This window comes from Accipiter gentilis, chromosome 12 (assembly GCF_929443795.1).
Source record: "Accipiter gentilis chromosome 12, bAccGen1.1, whole genome shotgun sequence".
NCBI lineage: Eukaryota > Metazoa > Chordata > Aves > Accipitriformes > Accipitridae > Astur > Astur gentilis.
The window spans coordinates 7,201,889-7,229,155 of NC_064891.1; the positions used below are offsets into that span (position 1 = coordinate 7,201,889).

Below are 27,267 nucleotides of genomic sequence, written 5' to 3' on the forward strand. Positions count from 1 at the left end.
TGAGTATACGGTTGACTCCTCAGACAAGCGAAGGGTGGCTGAAGATCTTCGTTTGGACTTCCCAATTTCCACAGGGCAGCCATGTGCATTAATTGCCTACTAAGCCCTCCTTCTTTAAAAGAATATAAAAAATACTGAGCAAAAATGCTAGACTTAAGAAGAAAATTTTAGGTTTATATATAAGACAACCTGTTCCAATTAAAATATCCTTCCTTGTCTAAGCATTTCAAAAGCCCACCAAAAAGATGGATTTTCTGTAGCTAAAATATCTGCCAGTTACATATGTCTTAAGAAATTAATTTGTATATTTCAGCATATTCTTGTTTTCCCCACCAACTTTATTAGAATTTTAATGTGATGAACTTAGAATCCCTGGGAAAAAAATATTTATTCTGCAGATACAAACCAGGACAATTTAGAGTAATGTGCATGAGGATGTAACAGTAAGTTCATTGGCACATTCCCTTACGATGCCTTATTGGAGGACATACTATAAACTACCTGCAAGGATTTAATGTCACAATGTCATATCTTTATTTTGACACTGGATTAATTTGTATATTACACCAAGTGTAAATTGTAAATGTTTTGCAGAGGAAGAGCAGGACTTAGGTAGACTTGGAGTAGACAAGCTGAAGCACCCCATGGCATTTTTTACACCCAAGGCAATTACTGGCAAAAATGCCTCAGAGAGCACTGTGGGCTGCATAGTCAGTAGATATTCTTCTGCCTGATGCCAGATTAATGTGCTTTTCCCCTCAAACATTTATGCTTGAGCACTTATTCAGGGTAGAGTGGAGGTAGGAGTATCCCTGCCCAGAGTAGGAGAGCTAGCCTTGCTGCTGGTCAAATTAATCTGGCTTCCTTCTTTTGTGACTAGCAAAAGCTTGATATTGGTACTCAGCCTGGGTAACAAGAACCAGTGGGATATTGGTTTGAAGGGCAGAGTATATGTAGGTGTGCCTCCTGTACTGCTTAAGAGTAAGAAAAAAGTCAATGGTCTGTTTTCATCTATACAATCCCAGCTAGTTGATTTCCCAATTTCCAACAGGTCTGTTAAGGCCTCTGCTTTTATTGGTGCTCACTTACTTATCTTAATAAAATAAAGCAGTGCATATCTGCTACACACAACTGACCTGGAGAAGCATTTAATTTTATTTTCCTACTTCTTGCAGGATATGTTTTGTTCTATTTATGTAATTGATGCTTTGCACAGTAATGAGTCCATCAAACTACAGATCATAAAAATAAGACTGGATACTCTGTATCTCAGCAGCATGGCAGGAGAAAATACATTAATGTTTCCTGCCTACTAATTGTGGCTACCATTATAGAGGTTCACAGATATCTACATTTCCAATTTTGAATTCTGTACTTTCAGTTTTGAACTTCAGGGAGAAGGACGATCTCTTCTTTAATAGACAGCTAAGATGTCTGTACCACTGTTTAGTCCTGACATGATTTTCTCTGAAATCAAACTTTTCTTTCATCTACATATATATCCATGGGAGAATACATCTAGTAAATATATGCTATATGTCAGAACTTACAAAAGCTTCCAAATAAGCCATAAGCTCCTTTACATTATATCTTCTGAGAGGGTTTCTCAGTGCATTTCAAAATTGCAGTTAACTAGATTGCAACAGATTGTAATAATTAGCACTTATATTGCACATGATACGTTGAAATTAATTGATCTTCATTTTATACCTAATCTGTTTGTAATCAGATGTCATCACTGACATATTGTAGATGAGTAGTCCTAGCCAAAGACCAACATCCCAAGATGGAATTGAATATAGAAATACAGAGGCATAACTGCAATCCAGACTTGGAAGTTCTCTCCTTTTAGTCCTTTTCCCATCACCTAGACATCACTGGCTGCCAGCCGGTGAAGCATGTACATACAGTATGTGAGCCACAAAACCCACATGAATCACCTCTGCCAGGCTTGTGCTGGCTTCTGTTCAGGGTCTCTCCCACGCTTGGAGGCAGCAGGGGTTGTCCTGGAGCTGCCACAAGTCAAAAATCAATTGCAGGATTGGAGGAGAGGAGGAGGAGGAGAGAGGAGGTGGTGAGCCCCGTGACACATCATTACCAATTCAGAGGTGAAGCACAGCTAAACAGTGGTTGCAAACTGCTGCTCTAGAAGACTAGCTAGTTGTGGTGCACAAAATATGCATTTACTTGTTTGGGGAGAAATCAGAGAACGTCTTGAAAAAATTATTGGGTGAGACTAAGGCTCCTCCTTTGCTGTTCAAGAGTATGTAATGTCCCTCCCTTTACTCCCGGATTTGAAAGATACTATATAAACCCAAAATCCATTGATTACTACTGGCGCTGCCCAGCCTGACTGTCATGATTGCTCTTAGACCAGAGTAAGGGTGCTTCTAAGAAACTGCAGAAAGTGGTGCTCAAAAGCCTGTCTTCTCAACTCTGAAATGTTTACATCTGTTTCTCACTGTTACTGGCAAGCTTTAGCGATTTTTTTAATTTTAACTTGCACTTACTGTAAAGCTTTTATTTTAAGTGATGTGAGGGGGTTTGTACATATTGTAGTGCTTAAGAATGCCCCTGTGAGACAGGGTTGTCTTAGAACAGAGTTACATTCAGATGGTTTTGTTTTGCTCTGCAAAAGTCATCAATTAGAGCATCTCACAGCCATCTTTGGAGAATGCAAGTAACTTCCACTACGAATGGCTTAAGGAGTCATGCTACTTTCTAAAGTGATAGCTTCCATCTAATCTTATTGTATGTCACACTAATATTCGTCTCAAATATGCCATTCTTTGAAAGCATTAGCAAAACATGTTTTAGCATCTAGTACCTTATCTTTCACTGCAGTTGAATCAATGTTAATTTTCGGTTTGTTATAGAGCTGTTGCCCAGCAATGCTAGGTGGAGCCCTGCTATGGAGCAGCTGCACAATTCCTCTCTATTGCAGACAGAAAGAGGAAAGGTTTTGTCCCGAATCTTTGATCTCGACTACAAGAAACTCAGTGTTATTTTTCCCTTTCCCTTCTACTGAGACTATACTGGAGCTACTGGAGCTTAGCAGAGTGACATAGAAGATATTCAAGCTCAGCATAAGAGGAGTCTAGACCAGGATTTGCTTAGCTCTTGTCTCCCTCTTCTCCAGTTTCTGACTCCTACGCTGCATTAAGCTGTGCCCTCAGCTGTAAGGACTTCCCCCATCAACCCTTGAAAGTTTCCAATAATTCATCATTTCAGAATACCATTCCTTGATTTTTACATAGTACTTTAGGCTGCTGCATATCACTCCATCACCTTTAGTCTTTCTACCAGTCTCTCCAGTAGTTTCCCTATGTATGTATGAGTATGTGTCTGTATTTACTTATATAACACAGAGCCACCTTATAAAGATCAATTCATTAGGAATGGAGAAATATTAAGTTCTGTGAGCACATCATATAAAATAAATATGATCACTGAAATAGCAGTTGACTTCTTATATGGGAAAATAATTACTTTAATAATTACCTTTGAGAAGACTTAACTTCCCTTCTGCTTTTCTTTCTTTTCTTCCCCAAAGCAAGCTGATGCACAAGTCATTTTTGTGTGATGTGTTTTTCAGATACGGAGACAAGTGAAAAAATCCAGAAAAGTGGAGTTCTTCAGGTGTTCGCGAGTCTGTTGACGCCACAATCTTCCTGCACAGCAAAAGTAGCTAACATCATAGCAGAAGTAGCCAGAAATGGTGAGGTTTTCTACAAGAACTTTTCTGCTGGAACATCTTCAGTTTTTCACCTCACTTGTCAGTATGTTTTACTTCATTTATGTTTTCATTTTGTAGATTAGACACCTTTCATATCTTTCCCTTTCACTCTTTTTGTTTTGTCAAATTTTCTCTACTTTTTAATACAATCAAAACAGCATTTGGCTGCTGGAATTTTTTTAGTCCTTACTTTCATGCTATTTAGTTTTTAAGACAATCAATAGTATAATTTATTGGGCAGAAATAGCACACCACTGGCTTTATGAAATGCATATAGAAAAAAAAGATGGGCATCAAGTAGTGCACATAGTTACAACAGTAGTATGTGTACAGGTGGCTAAGGGATAGTAGATTGTTTCTTTGGTCTGAGATTTGTGATAACATTATTAACATTATGAGGCCTTTGATACCACACAAAAACCAGTTACTCCTGTCTAAAGAGCGTTATACATGTTAAGAGTAAGAGCCCAAGAATCCAAATGAGAATCAGGGCTCCATTTTGGTATGTATTATACACATACAGTCATATAATGTAGGAGATAATCTAAAACTATTGAAATTCTTTTTCTTTAGAATTATCTTAAAACTCACCCGATACCCTGCATGCCTTGAGCTCAAAAAATGGCCTCATATCTGCAGGCAGGTGCTACTGGCAAACCCTGTGATGAGGGTAGGGGAGGTTCGTGGCTGACTTTTCTCTCTCCTTGACTTGTTGCTGTCCCAGCCAAAGAGGCACAGAATGCATTTTGCACTTTAGCTCCCCAGAGGCCAGGCAGAGAGAAATAGGATGTCTCTTAACTCCTGTCCACATGCAGGCCTGGCAGTTGTACCTCCCTCCCTCTGTAAACTCTCATGCTGATGCCACTTCAGCGAAGGGGCTACATTATTGCTGACTATTTCCACATTCCCTTTCCGCCTTTTCTTTGGAATTGTGATACTACAGCTTCTTACCGCTAGCCCCTGTGTGACCTCCTCCACCCAATTCACTGATTTTGAGACAATGCTATATATGGATATTCAGAAACAACATTAACAAGAAAAGAAGATATACATGGTTAGTTTTTAAGTTTTAAAATTATTTAGATAAATAGCCAGTAAAAAATGTAAACATAGAAATTTAAAATTAGAAATGTTTCAGAATGATAGATTCATGCAACCGTATCACATGCTTTTTCTGTACTTAATAAATTCGTAAGTATATTTAGAATATTGCAGTCAACTGTTTATCTTCACAGTTAGTCCTTCTAGCTCCTACCTCGGAAGGGAGAAAGTTAAGAATAAAAGCAATGTTCACAATAGCTTAACTGGTTACTATGCATTGTTTCCTGCAAGATTTTCTCTACAGAGCGTTTTAGCCAGTATCTTTCAGATCTGAATTAATACATGAAATCTCTGAATAGTTTCTAATGTATCCTTTTTCCTGCCAGCTTTTAAACTGCTTTTATGAGTACACTCTCTGGAAGAGCTGGCATTTTACCTGGTTCATCATACAAAATAGCCTTTGTCTTTTTCTTAAAGTTATTAGCAGATGTAGCTGGAACCTCTAGCAGCCATGGTTAAAGTGAAGGTATTAAGAAATTATTTAAGGTGCCCAGTTCTTTCAAGACTGGAATGAGCTGGGTGTTTCTCTTTGGATTCTAACTCTGTTGAAATAGTTGCTTAAGCAGGATAGCAGCGAATACCTCATTTGATTTTGTTGTTTTCTTTGTCCTCTTACATAAGAATACAAGTGTTTCATGCTCATATTGCACCTTTTTTCAACAAGCTTCAGGGCACTTTGAGAAATTTATGTTATCAACATCCTACAGATAGCAAGCATTAAACCCAGGCAATTGAACTGATTTCCCTATGGTCATGCCATGCAGCACTGGCAGAATAGTGCCTCTGACTCTGAATCCGAGTTTTTTAACTTTTTTTAAAAAGCATCTTTTTCTTCCCCACTTCTTGTTTTCCTTTGCTATTCCCCTCATCTGGTCCTTCACACGTACACACACATGTAGTCACATCAAATCCCTCTACCTGCCTCAGTGGTTTTGTCATGTTTCATCTCCTCCTTTTCACCTTTTGCTCTGTTTCATGTCTCCAGCTCACATGACTTTTCTTCCTCCCAGCATGAGCTTGTGTTAGGCTCTCCCATTTTAAATATCCAAACACACAAAACTCCCTCTAGTCACTCTTGTGTCTCCAGCTACAGCCATTTCCCTTTCAGCTGTGGGCATACTGAAGGCTCAGATGCACTTGCTATGTGGAGTTTCTCTCCCCACTGTGGACCTTTTAAACCCTCTTGCAAGGTCTTTAGTCTCCTCTTCTTTGCGAGGATCTTCCCAATCTGTAATACTACAGCACAATTACATTTCTCTTTTGAAATCTTGTCTTCCTTTGCTTTATGTTACTCTGTCCTCAATGGTTGTCCTCCTAACTTCTTAAGCGATTCTTCACTATTTCCTTCAAAGGATCTGCTTCATTTCCCAGCCAGGTTAGTGGAAACCTTCTAAATGACTCTGTTCTTGATTAACTTATCTTTCTTCTATTACTTCAGTGTACTATCGCCTGCAAATATAGTTGCAGTTGCCACATTTTTGTTGCTGTTTCACAGATCTATTTTGCTACATATAGCACCATTTCTTTTATTTCTTGCCCTTACATGACCTTGATAAATACAAGTTTGCTCAGCATATTGCCTAATTACTTTGTTGCTGAATGGGAGACGGAAAGCTTCTGCTCACTCCAAATGGAGGGAGGGTGGAGGAAAGGTTTCTTACTCCTTTTCACCACATGAGCAAGAACTTAAACATAGAACAGAACAGGCTGAGACCTCCCAGTTTTTTAGGAGAGAACAAGTTCTGTTTCCTGTCACAGACTAGGAGAAAAAAAAAATTAAAAATCTGACTGATGATGCAGACTATGGTAAGCTAGTGGGTGTAAAAGAAAGTGATGTTGGGAGAAGCTGAGGAACAGAGAAGAGTTTTTGTAGGCAACAAAGAGAGGAAGAGGCTGAGAGGACAGAGAAGACAGAGGGAGGAACGTAATACATACATTTAGTAAATAAATATCGAGATGAAGATGAAAGTGGGTGATAAAGAAATAGGTAAAAAGTTACAAGGACATGGCAAGACCAATTTTAAAGAACAGATGTATCTGATACTTGTTCTGTTCCTTAGGATGGATACCACCACCATTTATCACAGTGTAGCATCTGTGTACCCTCTTAAAATGTTACAGTATCTTAGGAAGGTGGGTCAATTGTGCTGACTACTATCTTCTGTTGGACCTGCACAACTGTATAGATGTTGCTGATTGTACTTCTTCCACTTGTTGATATATCAAAGTTTATCATCACGTGAGGATTGCTTACCTCTGTGACAATTATTTCTTCAGCTAAAATAAAACTGCAAGATTAACTACAAAAGATTTTGTAGCTACAGAAACATCAAAGAACATTGTAATAGGTGCAACAAAGGGAGCATTTAAGAAGATGTATTTGTATTTCAAACATTGTATGAAATCTTTGAGTTATTGGAATGAGGGGTTCTGTTGATCCAGAATCAGAAAAACTTTCTCATCTCTTTTTATGGGGATTGCACACCCTGGTTCATTCTGTCTCATAAATGACTAAGTAACACAAAGGTAAACTGATTTTGGAAGATCCAACATAGTCTAGGATAGGAAGAGACATAATTTGCAATTCACAACAAATGAAAAATGTATTGACCTTTTGCCTATTACAATGCTACATCTCTGAAGGGTGCTCTGTAGTGAGCTATTAAGTAACACTATCGGTGTATCAGGGGGTTGCTTCTGTAAACTTACCTTGTAAAATGTGCAGCCCAGTGCCTGCCTAACTATAGCTCCTTCTGGAGACCAGTCCTTTATCTCTCTGACACCAGGATAATTCTCTGTCTATGACTTGCACAGATGTGAAATAATAATTTGGTTCTATGTGACTGGGGGACATAGCAGGAAGGAAGGACAGAAAGGCAGAGCTTCCCACTGGATGGGTCCTCTAGCTGTCCTCCTGTGGTAGGCATCAGTTAGACTGTCAAAAGGTACAGGCATTTGGGTTTACGTAATCTCTTTTGTATTTTCTTTTCCTTTCCGTACCTTCCAAATAAAGAGTCTGTTACTTAGCTTTAATTCCCCCCTTTTTTTAAAGCAAAACCTTTTTAGGAGTTCTAATTAAGGGAACAGAGAGTAAAAAATACTGCTCGTTTTGGAGTATGAATACTAGTTTTTAAGTCGTCTATTATGTTATTTAGTAACTTTAATTTATGTTGAATTTGCTGGGGTGGAAAAAAAGGTTGTGAATTCAGTGGTCTTTTCAGCACTTCTTTATACTGCTAGAAACATGCTCAGTCTGAGGTATGTTAAATTAATTTTCATGAAAGTCAATTAAATACTCTTAATTCCTTCCAAATTAACAAATAATGGAAAGAAGATAAGCCCCAGTCCCAACTTGGGCTTACTCTCTAGAAGCTTGCATGAGAACTTACATGGGTTGTCTATGCATATGTTTATTCTCACAAAAGGCCCAGTTGCAATGCCAGAGTAACTAGAATGGATGAAACTGAAAATAGCTGGCTTGCTTTAACAGGTTTTGCATTATTTGCAGAATTTATGCGGAACCCATGTGTGGATGCTGGGTTGATCCCTCCTTTGGTGCAGCTGTTAAACTGCAAAGACCAGGAAGTATTGCTTCAAACAGGACGTGCCCTGGGCAATATATGCTACGATAGCCGTGAGTGTTGAAATATGCCATATTTTGTAAATGTTCTTGTAGGAGGGAGGGGGATGTTTTGGTGTTCTGTACATTGTGTACTGGCGCATCATTTTCCTCTTCTTGATTTTAGTTTACCACATGACTCTTCTGATTGTATGGGACAATTGAATGTCACACTTGCATTATGCTTCTGTGACAGAAAGATTAAAAAAACTATTTCAATATTATGATACAACTGGGTATAAGAATAGAAAAGACTTATGATCCTGGGTTTGTTTTTTTTAAACATAATGAGCTAGGTTTTCAAGGAGCAGGTGCTACATACACAGAGGCCTGAATAGTTAATTTTTCCTCAGAATGTCTCAGAAGGGGACAGAGTCCGAAGGGAATATTCATATTCTACCAGTCTCTAAGCTGTGCAGAGCTACATATGTGGCTGAAATGATGCCTGAGCTATGTTGCTGATTCTTAGAATTCTTATGTGGCCAATCAATTGCTCCAAGATTACAGATTGGTGTTTTTTGTAGTCAGGGGTTATACGGGGTGGGGGAAGGTGATTGGTGAGGTTTTTTAGCTTTTTGTGGGCACAATAAATTTTGCAGTGCCAAGCAATTGAGTTTTGAAATGCAATTGTGACTCCATGTGCTGATTACATGCATGGATATGTCATTTGCAAAACCAAAACAGTGGTTGCAGTGTTTTGAAAATGCAGCCTCATTATCCCTTAACTTTAAATATTTTGATAAAAAGCCGGTGCACGATAAATATGGTCCAGAAGCAGAGACACCAGGAACATCTTTCTGTGCACATGAAGGAATTAGAAGCCTATGGATGTCTGCAGATGGGAAGTGAGATGAAATTGTAAAAGCATTTTGTTTTCTTGAGATTTAGTGGCTTATTTCATAGGCAAAGAAATTTTCTTTGTACTATGTGTTGCATTTATTAAAAGTTTTGCTGTTCTGAATATTGTCTGTTGAAAAAAATGAATTATTAGTAGCCTTTCTCCTTGCTACTTTTTTTCATCCTAATTTGGAAATTTACATTTTATATTGTTTTAAATTACCTTGCCTTTGACCTCAGGGAAGTTAATCAGATTTTCCATGCTGGCATTTTCATTTACAGACAACTACTGCTTGAGGATGTTAATGTGTAATTCTTTCATTTAGGATTTTCTTTAAGGTGACCAATCAACTGAACAGCTGCTTCCCCATGGAAACTTCAAGTAGAAGCTGTTGAGCTTTCTATAACATAATTTATTTACTATATTTTATTTCAGGGTCATATGTGATATAAAGCTCACTCCCAGGTGGCACTGGTTTATTTCATATAAGTCAAATCTACATAACTATTCATGTCATTGTTGTTCAGCCCACATTTTTTCATGAAATACAATAAGGACACACAAAAATAGTTGTATAGTATCAGGTATTGTGGACTACTGCTGGCTTTTATAGTGCAGGATTTATCCAGTACAGAAAAGCTGTACTACATGCCTTGTGTTGCCCTTCTGTGGAGCAAAGCTGGCACTGATAAAATCTACAGCAGGCAGTGATGTGTTCTGTAGGCCATGTGTTGCTGTGCTCCTGTGGGAGGACAGTCACTACCTTCCCTGTGTAATTGAGTAAGATTAATGAATAAAGTGTAATAAAATGTCACAAAAATCAAGATTAGCATCTTGGATTTGAGTGGAAAAGGATTTTTACAGTGCTTATTTATTACATCCACCCTATCTGACTTTATTTTATGTTATCTTAATGTGTAGTGGTTATGTGTATGTGTAGGAAAAATACTTTCAATATGTTTATTACTATAAAATTTAATATATTTTCATTTATGACTATGATTTTTTGCCTAATAAAGAGCTTTAAAGTATAACAAAGACAAGGTGTGGAGGCCAATAGTTCTAATAATAAATGTTGTTATGTATTGATAGTCTTTTTCTTTTCAATTGAGACAAAAACAGCTGTTACCCTTCTGATAATTGGGACTCATATAGGAACTTGAAATACATCAGTAACTATATTTTACTATATACATGAGCATTTTTTCACTTCTACTGCCCATGTAATTGTAACATGCAGTAATGAGGAAGGTCTTTAAGTCCTAAATCAATGATAGGCTGAAACTATGAAATCAAGCCCATATTGAATGGCTCATAGAAACATTTCTATTTATTGAAAGCCCCAATTATTCTGTACTTCATCCCAGCAAGCATGCATCACCTTGCTTAGTGAAGGTTTGCGCAAAAAGGAGTTAATCAGGTCTCTATTTTTGAGACAAGTCTGCATGGCGCAGGATAAAAGTTGTGGGACAAATTGCTTTTCCTACAGGGAAGGCCCCTTAAAAGTGGCCTAACAGAGGAAGAGGATTGCCTGAAATTTTTTGTGATAAATGAAAATGACAGTGGTTTCTCAGAGTTCACAGATCCCCGAGTTGCTGCATGAAGGCAAAACCATTTCCACATAAATTCAGGAGGGGCTATTCCTGGAACGCAGCTGCTGTGGAAAGGTAATTCATGGCTAAGTCCCAGTGCTGGAAGAGGTTTTGTACCTTCCACAAGGTAAAAGGGAGATTACACACTTGCTGGCAAGAGACCTTACTGAACAGATTCATGTCCTCACAGAAAACATGAAATGAAAACCTGTTGACTTAGTGACTGACAGATTTTCTTCTCTATTAAGTTTGAGATACACATGCACAGTGTTATTGTCTGGCTGCTTATCAGTGTTAGGCCCTTAAAATAATACTGAACCACCTGTTTGAGCATGGAAGAAAATACAGAGAATTAAACACATTCCATAAACAGTTAAAGAGGAAAGAATAGGTCAAATTTATCCAAGCAGCCTTGAGAGCATCCTTTTTAAAGTATTTATGTTGTGAAGACATCTGCTTTATGTGAGTCTCTGAACGTCAAGAATACAGGCAAATATAATTGCAAAGCAGAGTAGAAGGAAGCTTTGTTAGTACTGATGAGGCTTCTAGTTTCCCAGCCTTCCTCTTGCAGAGATGAAAGAAACAATTGAGGCAGCCCAAAGGATTTTAAGTCAGAAGCAATGAATTTAACTAATCACAGTATGCAGACTGTTCAATGCTGTCTTACAACTTAAGAACAGATACATTACTGCATGTTCCTGTACAGCCTGTAATTGTTCTATATGCTTTATCTACTAAACGCCACATACACCTTAGCCCCCAAAGTTTTGTCAAAGCGGAAAGTACAAAGCAAAGAAATGGAGACATGATCTCTCCTCCTCTCCCTCCCGTTTTTCCCCCACTGTATCTACATCCTGTACCAAGTACAGCTGCTTGTACTTCTGTATCCCCAGATAACTGACTCCTCAGCCTAACTTAGGGAGAGAATTTTGTCTGAATTATATTACTAAATGCAAAACTCCTAGCACACTCATTCCTTTTAACCACCAGTTACGTTTTTTCACTTATAATCAAAGCTAAATTCTTAGGTGTTGTCCAGTCAGAGCATAAGACCTATAGTAGCTGCTTCACCAGTCTTTATCCACGAATCAAACTACAGCTACTTTTCTACTGTCTTTCTTTCCAGTCCCCCCTGCCATTCTCCCCAGTGCTGTTTCTTTAGTAAGTTTGTTCATTTAGGGCTGTTACAGATGTTACAGACTAATAGGGTATACCTCCAAAACTCTTCTAAGATCCCTCTGCACCTTGGTTCCACATGCAACATGAAGATCACATCTCCGTGGTTCGGGAAAGATTATGTTTAACATAACATGGTTCTTGCTACAAAAAGCAACGTCTTAAGTCAGAGCAGAATGGTTAATTCTGCTGTAGATAAAGCCTAAAAATCATTTGCTACCATCGGCTCTGGCAGTTGGAATATTAAGGTAAAGAACAGCATTATCCAAATTGCAGCTTGTGATCACTTCACGAACAACCTGATGGCTAGTACACACCTCAGCTCTCTCTGCTGGCTTCTTTCCCAATAGACTGGGAAGACTCTGGTGACTTGAATCATGTGGCAGATTGAGTGCTTGCGGGACAGGGAGACCGAGACCACAGTTTTCAAGGTAGGCCTGCCTTCTTCTAAGACCCACATGAGTATGTGGGAGAAAGACAAAACCTGTCTGTAGCCAGGTCTCTGTCCTGCTCTGACACCCCCCACAGTATTGCAGTTTGTATAGATGAAAGATCAGGCCAACCAGATAAATTTTAGTCAAGAATTTTAATGGCAGATGATGCTATATAAAAAGAGTAGTATTTTCTTAGCAGATAATAGCCTCACAATACTTTTTATAATTAAGTTTGTGATGCACATGCTATCTTAATCTCGGTGATCTTTCCCCAGGTAGTTTGTTTGTTACACACTTCACTTTTGAATTTATCGACAAACTATTTTCCTGTGTTTTTATATAGCATTGAGCATGCTATAGAAGCTACCATAATTATACTATAAAAGTGATAATTATAAGAGGAAGTGAAAAGCTAGAATATTTAGAGCCTGATTCAGTAGCCATAGAGACTAGAGGGAGTCATTCTGATTAACTTCAATTGAGATTAGATTAGACTCTTACCCATTAGAAAATAATTCCTTTTTGCTATTTAAAGCATCCATGTATTCTGAAAACTATCAAAGGGAAATAAGCTCTTCATGTACCTTGTAAAGGAAAAGAAAAATTTCCCATTCTGTCCTTCCATAATGTCCATGTTAATGGTAGAGCTTGGAGACCTCCTTGGAGACTCTCAAAGCTATTGCTTTTTGCACCCATCCGCAACCTTGCTTCTTCATGAAACTACAAGCCTGGGTATGTGTTCTCACCAACCATACTTCATGATATAAACAGCTATAGAATTGGAAAGAAACTAAAAACACCAATGCATTCCCTAAAGTCTCTCCTCTGACAGCTGCTTATCTACATTTTTCTGCAGGAAATTTACTGGATCCTTTTCTCATTTCCCAAGCTGTGCATTTCTTTGTTATCCACCCAGTCTTACTTGTATTGATGGCAAGACTCCTCGCTGAATTTCAGCAGTGTGGCCTTTCACATAGACCCAGATGTCTCTTGATCCCAGCCTTAACACCAGACCATGAACATTATACCACTTCTTCTTAAAAAGACCTTACAGGTGCTATAAATTCTATATACTCAGCTGCCCATCCTATAAGGATGTACAGACCTCTTACAGAGATCTGCTAAGAAAGGTTAAGTATGAAAATGAAAAACTACTCAGTTGTACAGCTACATACATCTCCTCTCAGGAGAAGAGGTTAATTTCAGGATCTAAAGCAGAAACCCAGACGTTTAAGAATTAAACATACTGGAAAGAAGTCAAATACAGTTTTGTTAAAAAAAAATGGCATAATCTTTTCCAGTACCATATGGAAAAACAGCAGAATCCTAGAACGCAACTGGTGTTGATAATGGCACACTACTGGCTAATAATTTTTATGAAGGTCACCCTGATTCATGCAGCCAGGCAGCATCTTACCACAGTCTTTCAATTTTCACTTTTTTTTTTTTTTTTTTTTACTAGATCCTACCAAATGCAAATGTCACCTACTAAGCTGTTTCCCAAGCAGTATCATGAAATTGAGACCAGAGGCTTTAACTTGTTGCTTGAAAACTGATTGTTTAGAACATCTTGCAGAGAATTAAAATTCTAGTTTTAAATTGTATGGTAATAGTGTTTTACCTTTAGATCTGTCCTCTCTGAGGCACGTCATAGTCGTAGAAAACTATAGCATTTTTAAATTAGAAGTCCTTGATAATGCAGTATTTTTTCTGAGCCTCTGCAGCACAAGCGTTGCATCAGCTTGCAACTAAGCATACCATATGCATGCCAACACATACTTTCACAGTAATATTTAGTACTTATCAGCAATTAATCATGAATGTTCTTAGGAAGCTGTTAAGCAATATTATTCTAATTTACTTATTTTATAGCTGGCCTAAATTGAATCTGAATGATGAGGAAGTCTTCCTAGAGCATCAGAAAGAGCCATTCGAGAGGTGATATGAAAAACATGAATTCTTATTCTCAGGCTATCACTCTTTTTAAAATTTACATTCTAAATATTAACTCTACTGAAACAAGTGGCAAAATTCTCATGACTTAAGCCAAAACTTAACGGGAGCCCACATGGGGAAAATAATAATAATAATAATAATAATAATAATAATAATAAAAAGGAACCAAGCCCAAATTGCCATAGATCTGCAACTTTTCCCTTCTTTAAGATGAAGGTATGAGGTCTGATTTTCTGGTTTTTTTAAAGAGTAAAAGTATGATAGGTTCTGCTTATTTTCCGCAGTGCAAATATTTTTCCTCTTCCTGCCTTTTCCAAGAAGATTATTTGAATAAGCAGAGTAAGTAGGTCAGAATTCTGTCAGTACAGGTACAAAGAAAATAAAATCTAAGAAACAAAGCAGATTTTTTTCTGATTCCTTACTTTCTCCCCCTGCAGTGTTTCATTCACAGTCTGTAAAGTTTGTGTATTGCTCACATTCAAACAGGCTCAGAGACACCTGCTTAATTTACAGTCAAAATAGAAGCCACAGGCAACAAGGAAATAAAAATAATAATAATAAAAAAAAGATGGAAGGTGTTTCCAGGGTCTTAAAGAAGGTCATGAGGAGACTTGGAAAGAAATTCTGCTTTATTCACGAGATCTTGCTGCTGTCCTAAAAAGAAGTTAAGGATTCAAACTTTGGTTAAGGACTGAGCTGTTTCTTCATACTTCAAAGCTAAACAAAGTAGGAAAGGCAAAAACTTGGAATTCCTCTAATATTTATGAAGACTTAAAAAAATTCCTTATCAGGAAGAAAAGCTTTTAGAATTTCACTAACAATAACTGAACAACACAAGATATGTAACTCTTCTCCTTTCAATTCAACCTCCCTTTTTTTGTCTTTTTTCACTTTGCCTTTTAAGGTATTCGAAATTGTTCATATTTATAGATAACTGCAGTCACGTGTTGCTTTCAAGCCCCTCAGAAAACAAAGCTTGTTAGTTGAGTGTCTAGACACGGCCAAAGTGTCTAGCTTATTCTACTTTATTTAGAAAAGTAGGCATTATGTGACTAGAAATATCAACTGTCACTAAATCAGCAATGGTGGAAAACATCAGCTGAATTACCACGGAAAACAGAAGAAAGAATCTGTTAGCATCTTGCTAAGCATTGCTTACATATAATTGGGAAGTAAGTGTTTATTTTATTTTTTTTTTTTACACTTGCAGCCATCATTCTCCTTTTAACTTCGTGTTTTAATACAGTCTAATTATGTAATCATAGCTTCTTAAATAATAACATAGAATATAATTTTGTTGTACTCTCAGATCCACTTCTGCAGATTTTGCAACGCTGTGTGCACCATACATATATTGCACGGGCCAAGCCTTTTAGTTGTTTACATGATACCTACACAGGCATCTGGTTTTATACAGCATTTCATGCAGTGCACAGCATTTCATACAGTGTGATAACAGCATAGAGTTAACATACAACATGCAAACCACCTAAATTCAGTTACAATTGTTGTGTTCATATCTAAGGAATATTGTGCAACTCTCCAGAAACAGAAATTGGACATTATTGACAAAGAACTATATTAGTAAAATCTATTCCTTAATGCAGTGAAGCTCTTGAATGTCTCAGCCAGGCGACCAGGGCTCTATGTAGTTAGAGGGTTTTTATAATACTGTTTGAACACTAATATGATCAAGAGACAGTGCTCACCAGAGGAAGTTGCAGTCTAAGTACTTGATAAAAGATGGTGAGAGAAGAGTTAGATACAGATAATAGCAAGATGGTTAGCTTTAGCAATAACAGTGTGGCTGTGTTCCTGCCACATGAGGTGTCAGTGTGTATGAACAAATTTGATCTTTAAGCCTCCTTGATCCTGAGACTGGGTAGTTGTCCAGCCAGCAGAATGGCCTGAGGAGTCATGGTGGGTGCACTGAATACCCTGTCTAGAACAGCATTCACATTTCCCTGAAAGAAAAGAGTCACTTACCTGAGACAGCGTCCAGTTTGTCAACCACTTCTTGGCACCACCTGGCCTCTTGAGTGTGGGCTGTTCTGCAGTCGCAGTGCCTTGCTAGTTGCCCTCCGGTCAAATGAGGGGGTTGCCTTCTGCTAAGGAGGCAAAAGATTTCCTAAACCAAAACACTTTGCTGGTCTGTCTCAGGCTGTACCCTACAACCTTTCGGATACAAGAATCTTCTACAGGTCGGCTCTTCCGTGCAGGCTGCACACTAACAAGCAAAGGCCTGCCTGCTGCTGCTTGGAGTTGCTTTAGCCGGCCAGGACCTCTCACTCCCCCTGGGTTTCATGATTTGGTCAAGGATAGCACTGACCCCAAACCCGAGACTCACCCCAGGTTTTCCTAGATCCCAGGGCCACTCGTTACTTTCTCACTTCTCTGAATAATTTCCTTTCTTCCCAGGGCCCAGTAGGATGTGCAAATACGCTTTATGGTGGGTTGGCGTTTTTTTTTGTTTGGTTTGGTTTTTTGCTTCTTGGGCTTTTCCCAGTCTACTCCAAACCCCCGTAGGTTACACGCTTTCTGAGACTGCTCCTCTGGCAGCTTTGGCGGAGACCCACAGCTCCTTGGAGCTCCTTCAGCTAGCAGTACCGCTCTCCCACAGTACCAGGCTAAGCCTCCTGCCAAACTCCTTTCAGCAGCACCCAGCAGAATAGCCCTGTTCTGCACCGGACTGTCACCGTGCCACGCTCAGTTCACACCCTTGTTCTTGGAGAGCTTGAAGCTGAGAGATAACGTCGCACTCAAGGCCTGGGGTAAAAATTCTAAATTAATGGCTGTGTGCAGGTTTATTCTGTTAATAGCATGAGATGCTATGAATGCCTACTTACCAGTGTAGAAAAACTGCCTGACGTTTTACTGTAGAATTGGATTCCATGATTTATTTCATGCTGTATGAAATAATAAGCATAGGCTGGCTTCAGCTCTGACTTATGCTCTCATAAACCTAGAGTAATTTGTTTGACTGCAATGGAATTACTAAGGAGTTGCATAGAGTTATAAAATCAATTGAAGAATCTACTGTAAGCACAGTGCACATGAAAAGGAAGGCAGAGGGAAGTGCTACATTCAACTTCGAGGGCCTTTACCTGACTTTTACGTATCTAGTAGAACTTTTTCTTACTGGTTGGTTTCTTTATTTTCAAATAGAATTCAGCAGTGGAAATTACTACACTTTAAAACTAAAATCTCCTTGGAATCCAGAACAAATCATCTGCCAGTACTGAGACAAGTGGTCTTTTATGTCTTGTTGCTGCTAAAAACATTTCTGCTGTTATATTGAAATCTTAGGTCCACTAGTAGAATTTGACTGGAAGTGAAGTATTAAAAAGTCTTGAACAGTAAACTCATCACTGTTCTTTTGTCTGAAATCAGAAACACATGATTTTTCTCGTATGTATCTGACATAAGAGGAATATGAAAAATAAGCAAACTTTATTGGAATTAAATTGTGGATTTGAATCTGGCTTGCATTTGACTGCTGCCTCAAGCATAACATTAGGGAGATTGCGATACTGGCACATTTACCCATCCCTTCAAATCTTCTGCCAAACTCCTGACTCTGTAGACAAAAGAAATCCCACAATACTCATGAGAGAGATTAGGGCTTGTTGGCGTTGATATCCTATGGTCCACACATTGAATATATTATAAGGAGTCTACCAAAAATATCCCTAGATCTCCATTTGGATACAACATTTTAAAATTGTATTTGTTAGAATAAACCAGTTGCATAAGAGGGCCAGTATGCTGCTGCATCAGTTGTCATTAGCCAGCAAATACGCTGGCAACAGTTTTATTCAAAAAAGATTATTTTCAGTCCTTGAAGGCACTATATTAAAAGACAGTGTTCTGTTAGCATTTCTAGTTTACTGTTTACATATTTACTATTTTAGCAATAATTTCTAAAAGAATAACTTACAAGACAATACCCTCAATGCAGCTGGACTTCGGGCTGAGGACACTTGCCAGCAATTTAAGAAGAACTGATTACAAGACTGTTCTGTTTATCTCTGAAGCAAGCATGACTAATTCAAGATTATTTTTTCTTCATAAAGCAAAAATGTTAAGGCTATATTGATTGATTTTAATCAATAAGCAAAACAAAACTGTACTTCTGGTAACCAGAGTCTTATAATTCCTGAAGGAATTAAATAAAGGGAAAGGAAATTTCAGTACAAGATAAACAGAGCAATCCCCAAAATAATCTTTCAAATTATTAAAACATGAATCTCAAAATACAGAATTGCTGTGTCCTGTCCCTTGTAGACAAGTGCACAGAAGACATGGAAAAAGCAGCAAACAATGACAGTGCAATATAATTACATGAAGCTTACTTTCCTTGAAAAAGTAAAATTAATGCAGTGCTGTTTTGTGTTCTGTAACAGGGTTGTAGTCTGTAGTCTTGCAGTCAAAGAATTGACAGGATCCAGAATCCATTGATTTAAAAGCATACACAAACAGATAGAAGATAAAAAGTACGCTCAAGTATTAAAACTGAATGACAGCATCTCATTAAAAGTTTTATCTTTACAGTGTTCAGACAGGAAAAAAAAAGGTAAATTCCCAGTTTATATAGGTAGCAATATTTTTCCTAATGTCTACATAGATAACGTGGTTTGCACTAACTAAGCATTTGCCTCTAACAGTGTTTCTGAATATTTTCTATTTTCTTAAGAAGAGAGAAAACGTAGGCAGGACCTTTCTTCCTTTGGAGTTCTACTCCTGCTGTTTTTTCCCCACGCATGGTCATAATTTTCTGTATGTCACATCATAATTCCCTCTGCAGCAGCCAGTTTGATATCACAGAAGATTATGACTTCAAGTGAAAGAATAAGCAGCAGGAGCAGATGAATGCCTCAGTAAAAAAACCATGCAAAGAGGACCTAATTAAAAAATAGAGGAAAATAAAAATAGAACATGTGGAAAGAACTCTTCCTTCCCCCACCTTGGGTTACAGTAAATTAGTTCATCTTTTTAAAAAAATAATTAAATAAAATGTTATCCATAAAGCACTGGTCTAACCTAAGCAATATTTTGGTCAATAAGAATGCCAGATTGTAGCCAAATGTAATAAAGATGAAGCACTTAAAGTAAAATTGGAGTATGTCATTTAAATGATTTGATCATTACACCCAATTGCATGTAGAGTAAAAGAATTTTAAAAGAAATACTGTATTTTTTCCATGTCACAAAAAGCTGCTGTCTTGGAGGCTTGGTTTATACAAATCAGTGACCTTGACCATTCAAATGCTTTCCCTCACTGACTTGTACCATTTATACCAGTGCAACTATGTACACCAATAAACTTTTGTAGAACATGAATTGGAGAAAGGAGAATTCAGATTTCCAGTTGCAAGACAAAACCAGAGCATTTCAAAGTACAAATCTTAAATTTGAAGCCCAAAAGATCATTTTTAAGAAATGCCGTCAAATACTTTTTTAGCTGATTATCTAAGAAATGGGTACATTTTTGAAGCCTACATGTATAATAAACATTATAACAACAGGGTAACTTGTGATTTCTGGTACTTTTTAAAGGTTAAATCTATTTTAGGCATTTTGAGTCTGCAAACCAATATGGGGCCCCTAGTGAGAAATATTATTACATATGAAATTGTATTGTGAAACACAAAATTCACATTTCAGAATGAAGATACAGTAACAAAGACTTAGCAAAGAACTGTTTGGAAAGCAGCAGCAGCATGGCCATCATGATGTAAAGATATGATAGGCAAAGGTAATATGGGGTGTTCATACCTTTTTTGTGAGAAAAAAATTGACAAGCTTTCAAGCAACCATTCAGTACGTCACTATACTGAACATAATTTTCTGTGCTTGTACTTAGTTGTTATTTAACTAGCTATGATGCCATCATCACCAGAATCGTAGACACCTACCTAATTTATACCAGCCTGTGGGTTTACTCACCATATACACCCTTAAATAACAGTGTGCATCTTTGGAGGACCAGGATCATTTCTGAAGTAGAAATGACTTCTAAACTGTAGTTTAAATAGTAGAGGTGACTAAAAGAAAACTTTGGAATAATGGAGGAACCAGACCAACATATTTTAAAACTTAATTAAAAATTAGGTAAAACACGAGTTTTTAGAACTGTCTGAAACTGTATTTTTTTTCTTGTGAAGACACAGCTCTATATCCTAATAGAACATTAAAAAGAAATATTTTTGTCCCAATCTGTATGAGATGCATCTGCTTCTTTAATGTCACTTGAATTGGCAGAGCTTAAACTTTATATTAAAAAAAGGGCCCAGTATGAAAACAACAAAGCTAATTTAAAGTTTATATTAAAGAGGACTAGGTGAGCTATTTGCAAAAATATTTTCTGATATCTGCCTGTATATGGCATCGCCCTTTGCCTGATGTAACTATATGTCCAGAAAGAATAACCTTACAGTGGTAAAAAAAAAAATCAAAGTATTGGTGCATGCATTTTAGAAATAAATCATGGCCTGTATATAGCTTATGCTTTACATTGTTTTTATACTTTAAGCTGTTGCTTTAATTCTTTTTTTCATGTTAACCTTTTATGACTTAGTGGTTTGGTTTAGGGTTTAGTAAACTGGGGAAGAAAACTCAAGGGAAAATTATGCAAACACATCTTGGGAAAAGCAGATTGAAACTAAGTGCTCCATTTTGAAGACCTACCAATGATACGCACTAAAAAAATTTTAGTCTTTGAGTTGGGCATGCATACAAGCAGGTGTGGCTGAGCCACAGGGAAATTTGACAAGACTCTCTTCATAGGGGGAACGTGAGCAGTCACAGTTATTTGATAATGCACATTAAAGGCCAGTTTGGCATAAAACTCCTGTGAGCAACTCAAGATAGAAAAAGAGACTGTACTAATTCTTAGAGATGGTAGCGTTGCATTGGGCTAAACAACATTGTGGAAGTGATAACTCATTCTGTAATAAATCTTACTGTACATTTTGCAGGAAAATAAATCCTTCTGGTCTCTTGGGTTGTTGTCATTCTGGCATCTTTAAACAGTATTACATGTACTTTAAAAAAAAATCTATACAACAGCATTTGTGAGCTGTAGTGAAACACTTTTAAGCAGAAACGTGAATGCTCTCATTAAACTGTTCAATCACTGATCTCTTAGGAATAGCAAATGTTTATTTTAAAAGGTCACAGGAAGAAATTTCAACACAGCTTCTGGGAAGCTGGAAGCACATTAAGTGTGGGAGTTCATAGAGCTGCTGAACTGCATGGTAGTAGTTGGATTGAGAAAAGAGACAGTAACATGCTGTGGTCTTGTTTTGACTAAATGATTTGGAGGTCGGTGAGTATTCTTGTGTGCAAAATCTGTTTCTTAGCGACAGAGCAGGGAGAAGTGAGTCGGTAATAAGTACATTGAGCTTTCTGAGTCAGAAATATGCTTTTTGCTTGGGAATGCAACAGGGTATCATAGCCTGAGCTTGGAGTGGGTAGTCAGGAACTTCGGAATTTTCCTCCTACATCTGGTACAGGATCCTTTGTGGCCCTGCACTAATGAGCTGAGTTAATCCTCTTGGGCCTAAGAAGGCAGCACCAGGAGGTCCTAATTATAGCACTAGCCCAGGTCTGTTCTTTACCCAGCTGCCTAGGGCAGAGAAGCAGTTACGCAGGGTGAGCGCCACCATGGGAAAGAGGTAGAGCAACAAACTTGAGGCATCTCTTTTACCAATCTACCAGCCAATGCAGTCACATCAAAGTCTGGCACTTACAGCCTGCAACCTACTTGGGAGGGATCCTGAAGTTCCTTGTACCCTAACTTTTTGAGTATACTATAGAGACAGAGACACATTTCTTGGAGTGAGATTTGTTTCTGGCTTACTTCTGCTGTCTGTACAGCAGAAACTGATTACTATCTACCTAACAAAAATATTGCGTGGATAAGAATTTTGTCATGCATTTGAAGTGAGAGACTCTTATGTACTTAAAGATACAGCAGGTTTTGATATATAAGTTCTCTGACAAACCAGAGAGAATGGAAGTGAAAGGATATATGAGTCAGATTTTCATTTGTTGTAAGATATTATCACACTATTATTTTCAGTGGAGTTGTGCCAAATTCTATCCAGGTAAGGAACTTGGCTTGTAACTGGTTTTTGGTTTTTTAACCCTTGCTTCCAAAGCCTCACCTGACTCTACCTTTATATTATTCTTTGCTTACATGTTTTATATGCAGTTCCATATCAAGACACGGGAACAAGCTTGACACCTGATTCTTATCTCAAGCTTAATTTTATCAGGGTTTTAGTTTGTTGATTTCAATTGCATTATAGTAATTGGAGGAACACATTCAATCAGATGTGTCTAATCCAGAATCAGTGATTCAGTTTCATTTTGCACACCTGTTTTGACTCACAAAACAGGTGAGTCAAATACAAAATCATGTATTTGCATAACTCTGCTGGAATATTCCAGCCAAGTTTGGTTTTTTTCTCTGCTGATTTGGTAAACATAAGCACTGAATCTGAACACCTGACTACATTGTCTCACTGTATTTTGGTGTAGGACTTCCTTTCATTTCAGTGTTATGCCTACGTTTGTCACTGCATCAAGGATGCGAGCAATTTATTTATTTTATATTTCTCCTTTTTTTATAGTCCTTCCTTGACACATAATCTTATCTTCAATTTGTTTGACTGTAAACAGATTCCAGTTTCTCCTTTTTTCAAAATGGAATATACATACCTGCAGTGAAACACAGTCCCCTGATGTCCTGATCATCTCCAAGGTGGAGACTGTCATGGCAGTGATGTTTATCCTCTGTTGCATGTATCTCAGTTATTCTGCAAAACACTTATTACTTTGATAATAAATTTAATAGTTAAAATCTACCAAGAATTACTATTCCTCCTTCAGCTCTACTCAGCAAATTATCTGAAGTCCCTATATATACCCCTCATATATATATGTATATTTATATTTATGAATATATATAGTGTAGGTGTATATACAATACTTATAATCCTTTTATATATATATATAGTATGTAAGGGGTGTATATGCCTCATAAATAGTATTGGAACAAGCATTGGAAGATTTAGAAACTTCTTTTTGCAGAGCTTTGGAACACTTTAAAGTGGACTATCATATTATAAATGTCGACAACCTTGGTTTTCATACTGATACTTTCATACATTGCAGAATGAGGAAAAATTGGTAGCTTGACCTCCACATATGATGGAGAGAGAAAGGAGTGACAATAGAGTGGAGAATAACAAAGGAGAGAGGAGATATGCTTCAGGGCCATTAAGAAATTGAGGGGCGGGTTTTTTCTTCTTTTGCAGAACTTTTGCTTTAGTGATTTTCCCCCCAAGGTTTTGTTTTCATCCAGATTTTCCAGTTGATCCCAACTGTAGCTCACTTGAAAGACTCTCCATGTGGAAACCCTGGAATTTAGGTTATTGACTGTTGTCTGTTGCTGATTGCCTGCTGGAAAAGGAAGCAGTATTGTCAATTACTGTAATAGACGGCCATTTTTTCCTTTATTCCTACACTGATACATCAGATCTGATTTGTTATACAGAAAGAGTTCCATACAAAGATTATGGTGTGTTATTCATGACACCTCAGAACATTGTAGTCTTTTATAGATGCAGAGCGAATTTTTCTTTTAGCCATACAACAAGAATCTGATGGCAGTATTAAACCTCAGCCATAGAAGTACAAAGAAGATGCTGTGTGGCAGAGTGAGTGCATGAACAGAGTTTGTGACTGGGAACTAGTACCTCTGTCCTCTTTGTCCATTTTATTCCCCATTTTGTTTTTAAGTAACCTAAGCAATTTATTTTCTGTATTTCAATTTCTTGATCTGCATAATGGCAAGAGTAATTTACCTGGTCCACAAGGGTGTATGGACTAGGCTTTGTAAAGTGCTCCGAACCTCTCTCTGGCAAAATCCAGTGTATCTTCAGAATATTATTTATCAGCTTCAGTGGCTCTGCCTCAAACACTGAACTTCTTTACAAAGGTATTAGTGCCAGGTGGTTAATCCCTTTTGTTGTAGGTGTTTTCACTTTCCTAGCTCTGTTGCACTAAAAGCTGGCCCTCAAGCATCTCTCTAGATGAATTTGACAACACTGGAGGAATGATTTCACTCTGTTTAAAAACATCGTTTTGTATGATTAATGTTATGTTCGGGACTCTACGGTGGGTTTCAGTTTCATTTTTTTTTTAATGTAACTCTTTGTTTTACAGATGAGGGCAGGAACGCAGTTGACCATGCAGGTGGTGCACATATTGTAGTAGACCATATAAGGTCACTGTGCAATAAAACAGATCCAGCCAGTGAGAAGCTCTTGACTGTCTTTTGTGGCATGCTGATGAACTATAGCAATGAGAATGGTAAACAACACCGAAAATTTGCTTTATGTCTACCAGGAGAACAACCCCATCCAAAAAAGAAAAAAGATAAAAGTTAAAGTCAACTGTAGGTTTACATTGTGGATACTAACACTAAGTCATTCTTGAAAAGATCAGGTACCTCAATTCACATAGACAATATTCTGTTTCAGTAAAATTATGTTCCCCAAAATACTAGATATCTTCCTGATGCAATTCCATACAGCAAATAATTTAAAGTTTTAAAATCAACATCTGGAATTTACTTCTTTGTCTCAAGGCAATACATGGAGATGTATCATACACCTTAGGAAAAACCAGATTTACAGTAGTTAACTAGAAGGCTACATTAAGTCCTTTCTTTTTCATTTAGTATCAAACAACACCATAAGACTAATTTGTTGCAGGCACGCAGTGTTGTCTTGTTGATGATTTGGGGGTATGTATGCCAAACAATTTTCATTAACCATTTTTCTCCTTGTGAAATGTATATAAAACCACATTACTTTCTTCTAAGATAAATGGGGAATAATTTATGTGTGTATTCAACACTGTTCTGTGTCTACAAATTATAAGTTTATCCCATTAAACGGAGATTTTTAGGGGCTGGGACAAAAACACAAGACAGTATCTTAAATGAGAAATCCTTACCACTGGGGGTAAGAAAATAGTGTTCTACGCTAGTTGTACAAACGTACCGATATTTTAGTACCTAGCTGGCTTCTGCACACAAGTGTGGTAATATGCCAAAGCATATTTTACAGAGTTGACACATTTCTAGGTTTTTCAAAATTTGAATCTCTAAGAAAATTGGGATAAATGAGGAAAGCTAAAGAGAGGCTGTTCTCCTGACTCGTAATGGCACAGATTGCAAATGTAGTTAGCTAATCACATTGTTTCTTCAATCATGCCCATTTCCTGAATTGTAGTCTTTTATTTTAGGATGAAATAGCTTCTTTATTAGCTGCTCACCATGTCCTTAAAGTTATCACTTGCTGTAACTCACTTCCAAACCTATGTCCCAGAAACTCTTCTACTTTTCAGGATGGTCCATAGGCTTAATTTATTTAATTTTTTTAACCCTTACTGGATAAATTTTTAATCTGCTTTACCATCTCTTCTAGCATAGTTTCTTTGTGTGTTTTCTGTGCCATCTCTCTGGAGCTCTCAGCTCCTAATGTTACTTATCCACCTCCAGATATCACTGTTGTCTATGTCTCATCTCTTCCTCTTGTTCTTAGATTCTTTTTTTCTCCTCTTTTCCTAGTATTATCTAAGAATACTTGTTTCCAGTACTTCTTCCTTCTCCAAATAGCAATTTTCTAGTTCCTTTCTTTGATATAATTTGCAGGAACTGTTTTGCTTGATGTCTGCATGTGTCACATTTATTACATTTCATAGTGTTAACTCCATATTTTCTTTATTTGTTAAAATATTTTGAGCAACTAGATATTCTTACCTCTAAGATACCAGAATCCTCTGGATTAATTAAGACTAATGAGCATCCGATATATTTGGTAGCTCAAGACAGGCCGATCCAAAAGTGCTGTGTAGAGATACCGTATCAGTTTTGCTTCAGTGACCAAGCTCCCAGCAGATCTTCCCTAGGAAAACTAATTATGAGATAAATCTCCCAAACAAGCAGCTTCTGAACAGTTTAACTGTTATGAACATTGAATAAATGACTCATTCCATCTAGTAAGATAGCTTATTCTGATGCAATCAATATAAAGCAGTTGTGAGGTTCAGTGACAACCAGGAGGATTCACTAGCTGCTCTCTACTCTGCTAAATGACATCTTTCATCTCGCATGAACTAACGACCTGATGCAATATTCACAGGAGCCACTGAAGCAATGTGAGAAGTGAGAAATGCAGGAGTATTCCCAGCTCCCAGATTGGGGTGCACGCCACCACCCTGTCCTACTACACATCAGGGAGGAATGCTGGGTGCTTACCAAATCCTCCACCTTACCCCACATCCTTGGTGGTTTCCAGGAGAAGGGACCTTTTGGTAGGGACCCAGCTCCTGTTTGGCCTGGCACCCACTAGTATGCTGTGTAAGACTTGTGTCCTGTAGTTCCATTGTGAATTTGCTCACGGACCGGGGCAACCACTGAATCAAACCCCAAATAATCTGCCAAATCAATATTTTTAAAAAATAAAATAAAATAAAGGAGAGGATTAAATTTTTAGAAGAAAACTCAGTGACCATACCTGCAGCATGTGAATGGGAGATAGGTAGTTGACCTGTCTTGCCAGTTTTGTTTTAAGAGCCACAAGTACAATTGGACCATAGTTGTGAACTGCTCTAAAAATACCACCTGTGGATGTCGTGGTTTAACCCCAGCCAGCAACTAAGCACCACGCAGCTGCTCACTCACACCGCCCCCCCCCCCCCCCCCCCCCCCCCCCCCCGTGGGATGGGGGAGAAAATCG

The 27,267-nt window shown here is 37.7% G+C and overlaps 1 protein-coding gene across 7 annotated transcripts in view; it reads left to right on the forward strand.

The window, feature by feature from the left end:
• The window catches only part of RAP1GDS1 (Rap1 GTPase-GDP dissociation stimulator 1), a 103,514-nt gene that overhangs the window by 51,361 nt on the left and 24,886 nt on the right, over positions 1-27,267 (forward strand). For 2 of the 7 annotated variants that reach the window (XM_049815336.1, XM_049815337.1), the window contains exons 3-5: positions 3,596-3,718; positions 8,346-8,471; positions 24,686-24,832. In XM_049815336.1, the coding sequence (XP_049671293.1) occupies positions 3,596-3,718; positions 8,346-8,471; positions 24,686-24,832 (396 nt within the window). Of the gene's footprint in view, positions 1-3,595; positions 3,780-4,694; positions 4,791-8,345; positions 8,472-20,179; positions 20,208-24,685; positions 24,833-27,267 lie in introns of those variants that run through there. The other 5 variants (XM_049815340.1, XM_049815342.1, XM_049815341.1 and 2 more) reach the window with 5 other exon arrangements.